Here is a 3,865-nt window from a genome sequence, read left to right on the forward strand (position 1 = left end):
CTCCCTTTGCTTTACCCTTGCCTCCTACTTAGGAGCAGAGATGTAGAATTGGAAGGGTTCTCTGAGGCCATTTAGTCCAGCCTCTCATTTTTAAAAATTCTAATTTATTTTCAGTTAAGTCAAGAAATATCTATTAAGTGCCAACTATGTTCCAGGCACTGTATTAAGTGGTGGGGATACAAAAAATGGCAAGACAGTCCCTGCCCTCAAGAAGCTTACAATCTAATGGGGGAGACATAAAAAGCAAACGATATACTGAAGGAATAGGACAAAATTAACCAAGAGAAGCACTAGAATTAAGAAGGGCTTCAGAAGGTTTTCTGTGGAAGATGGGGATTTTATTTGGGAAACCAAGGAAGTCAGTAATAGAATATTCCAGGAATGGTGAAAAGAGAAAATGCCCAGAGGTGAGACTCCAGTGTCACTGAGTTGAAGAGTTGTGAATTCTCTCCCTCCCCCACCCACTGAGAAGACAGGAAAAAAACCCATTACATGTGTGCATAAACATGGAAAACAAATTACCACATTAGTCATGTCGCCCCCCCCCCCAAAAAAAACATGCAAACAAAACCCCCCAAATATATTTCAATTTGCACTCTTGAGTCAATCTTTTCCCAGTCTGGAGGTTGACAGCATCATGAGCCCTTTGGAATGGTGGTAGCTCGTTATTTTATTTTGCTTTTTTTTTTTGGAGGGGGGAAGGAGAGGCAATTGGGGTAAAGTGACTTGTCCAAGGTCACACAGCTAGTTTTGTGTAACTTGGGTTCTCCTGACTCCAGGGCTGGTGCTTATGAGGAAATGAACCCAGCAGTTGTCAGAGGTGGGTTTCTCACTCCCCACCCTTGCCAGGGTTCTTTTCACTGTACCATTAACATCCTTAAGGAATAGACGATTCTCTTAATCCCCTGCTTATGGAAAAAGGAAGGTGGCTTTCCGAGGTAGGCCTGGTGCAGTGGCTATGCCAAGTCGGGGCTGGACAGGGATCCTTTTTGTTGTTCAGTCGTGTCTGACTTTATGACTCCTTTTGGGGTTTTCTTGGCAGAGAACTGGAGTGGTTAGTCCTTTTCTTTCTCCAGTTCACTTTACACATAAGGAAACTGAGGCAATCAGAGTTAAGTGACATACCTATAGGGTTACACAGCTAAATAAGTGTCTGAGGCCAGATTTGAAATCTTTCTAACTCCAAGCCCAGTGCTCTATCCAGTGAGCCACCAGGGATGGCAATAGACCTTTAAAGCAGATTGCCACTTTCCCTGGGGCTCCCCAAATCAGAAGGTGCTCTGCCACTGGGACTGATGAGGATGCCCCAATGAAGGTTGCCCTGCCTGCCAATTAGCCTCTCATTAGCGGCCCCCTGGAGACGTGGTTACTTTTAGATTAGAATAATTTAGAAGCGGGGCCCCAGGAGGCTCCAGGTGGGAGCGCTGCGGGAGTGGAACCGGGTTACCACCCCTCTGGGCCCCGCCCCTCCAGACCCCGCCCCAGGCTCCGCCCCTCCACCTATAGCTGCCGCTGCCCGCGCTGCTGTTGCGGTTTCAAGGCTCTCCCGGGCCACGGAGATGAAAAGACCACGTGCGTTGAGAGTGCTGGTGAACATGGACGGTGTGTTGGCCGATTTTGAGGGCGGCCTCCTGCGAGGCTTTCGTCTCCGCTTCCCCCAGGAACCTTACGTGGCCATGGAGGAGCGGAGAGGCATTTTGGCCCGGGAGCAGTACGGAGCCCTGCGGCCCGACCTCGCGTTAAGAAGGGGCGGGCCGGCCCCAAGCTTAGGGAAAGCCTGGCGAGCTCACAGCACCTCCCGCCCTCTGCTAGGCAGGGTGGCCCGGGCTGAGCCGGGCACGTGTGAGCGACTGGGCACGGAGGAGTCAGCTCCTTCAAACCTGCCCCGTCCCCTCCTTTGGTCCTGACCTCAGTACATCTTTCGGAAACTTTGGGACAGGCCAGTTGCCCCACTTAGGCATTCCTTTAGCCCGACGACCTCCATTAGAGGGAGAGCCAGAGGCTGGTTGAGGAGGCGAGCTTGAACATTGTGTCTTTCAGGAGAAAGTGGCAAGGTTTGTGAGGCACCAGGGTTTTTCCTAGAGTTGGAGCCCATCCCTGGCTCCTTGGAAGCCTTGCAGGAAATGAAATGCATAAACGAGTAAGGAAGTGTGTGGGGAGGGAGCAAGGGAGAGGGAGTATTGAGACTGAACCAATTCTTGGGGCCTCCGTTTCTCAGAAGGGTCTGTTTATTTTGCAGTCCTGAAGTCTTCATTTGCACAAGCCCACTGCAGAAGGACGATTACTGCGCTAGTGAGAAGGTTGGACTTTGTTGGGTTAGCATGTTTTAGAATTTAGAGACTCATATAATGGGGTGGATTAAACTAGTTTACAAAATCCTAAATTAGGAAAAAAAAAAAAACCCAAGACCAAACAGCTCCCCTTAAGAAAACACCTTAAAAACTTAAAAAACACCAAGCATACGGATATCTTGGGTAGGGAGGAATGGACAGGAGGATAGGGGTGGAAGGGGATTATGCATTGTCTGGGTACGGAGGCACAAAGCTTTTCCAGTCGGGCTACTGGCCAGTTTTCTCTCAAAATTTGGCAAAACCACCAAGTTACCTATTCTACTGTCTTGGCATCCCAGCTCACTGGAAGGAAGCCAGAACTTGAGTGTCAGAACATGGCTGACCACTCTGCTCCTCTCCATTACAACAGTACCACTGGGTGGACAAATACCTAGGTCCCGAGTTTGTGGAAAGAATGATCCTGACCAGGGATAAGACAATAGTGTCCGAGGGACCTGCTCATTGATGACAAGGATACTATTCAAGGTTTGGACATGTACTTAGAATTTTTTAAGATAGGGGCCTACCTGCCAGCACCAGAGAGGGAACTTTTTGTTGGCTGTTGTTAAAATACTGTTTAACTCCAGTTCCTTTCTTGTGCCCTGCCCCAGGCCAAGAGGAGAACCCAAGCTGGGAGCACATCTTGTTTACTTGTTGCCACAACCAACAACTGGACCCACTCCCCTCCAAAAGAAGGCTTCGTTCCTGGCATGACAACTGGAGAGCCATCTTAGATTAGCGGAAAGTAAGCCTAGAACAGGACTGAGAGGGAGTCCAAAGGAGGAACAAAGAGCTCTGTAAGCCCCATCAGCCCATGTAGGGAAGAGCAACTTCCAACAAGAGGAGAGTGAGGGGAGGGAAGCTGTATGGGAACAGAGTTATAGTCCAGGGGTGACCTCCCCAGCACAGACCCCCCCCCCAATCAAATACCTCCAGAAATAACTGTACCATTATCACAGTAACAACATGGGGCTGTGGGTCATGTGTTAATAAAAAATTTTGACTCTCAGGCCTCCTGTCTATTTGGAATGGTGAAGGGCCCAGAAGACCTAATAGTTCTTTTCCCATACATTAACCCATATATTTTCTTAAGTGCTGTCTACACACATACTCTCTCTCTCTCAAGCCTCCTGCAGATTAAAGTACAGAAGGGAAACAAAACCTCTTACAGCCCTTCACTGCAGAGGTGGGAGAACATGGGTATCTCTAAGATCTTTGTTATAAGGAAGGGATGTTTCCTTGAGTACAGGGGAGTTGCGAAGTATGCACTAGGAAATAAATTGCCTTAGATTGCAGCTAGGTAGTGTAATGCAGAGTGCTGGGCCTGAAGTCAGGAAGACAACTACCTGAGTTCAAATCTGACCTCAGACACTAGCTGTGTGACCCTGGGCAAGTCACTTAACCCTGTTTGCTTCAGTTTCCTCATCTGTAGAATAAGCTGGAGAAGAAAATGGCAAACCACTCTGGTAGCTTTGCCAAGAAAACCCCAAGTGGGGTCACAGAGTAAGACACAACTGAAAAACAACCAAAAAGCA

The 3,865-nt window shown here is 48.6% G+C and overlaps 1 protein-coding gene across 1 annotated transcript; it reads left to right on the forward strand.

Annotated features, from left to right (window-relative positions):
* The first annotated feature begins 1,499 nt into the window (after positions 1-1,499).
* On the forward strand, positions 1,500-3,337 carry NT5C (5', 3'-nucleotidase, cytosolic). Its single transcript, XM_069076465.1, is given in 6 exon segments — positions 1,500-1,738; positions 2,048-2,140; positions 2,240-2,300; positions 2,701-2,778; positions 2,780-2,826; positions 2,918-3,337. Coding segments are annotated over 6 exon segments (585 nt in total). The 5' UTR covers positions 1,500-1,559; the 3' UTR covers positions 3,045-3,337.
* The last annotated feature ends 528 nt before the right edge of the window (positions 3,338-3,865 follow it).

This window comes from Petaurus breviceps, unplaced genomic scaffold (genome assembly GCF_028583685.1).
Source record: "Petaurus breviceps papuanus isolate PSGF00001 unplaced genomic scaffold, PetGlider_PUasm1.0 90925, whole genome shotgun sequence".
Classification (NCBI taxonomy): Eukaryota; Metazoa; Chordata; class Mammalia; order Diprotodontia; family Petauridae; genus Petaurus; species Petaurus breviceps.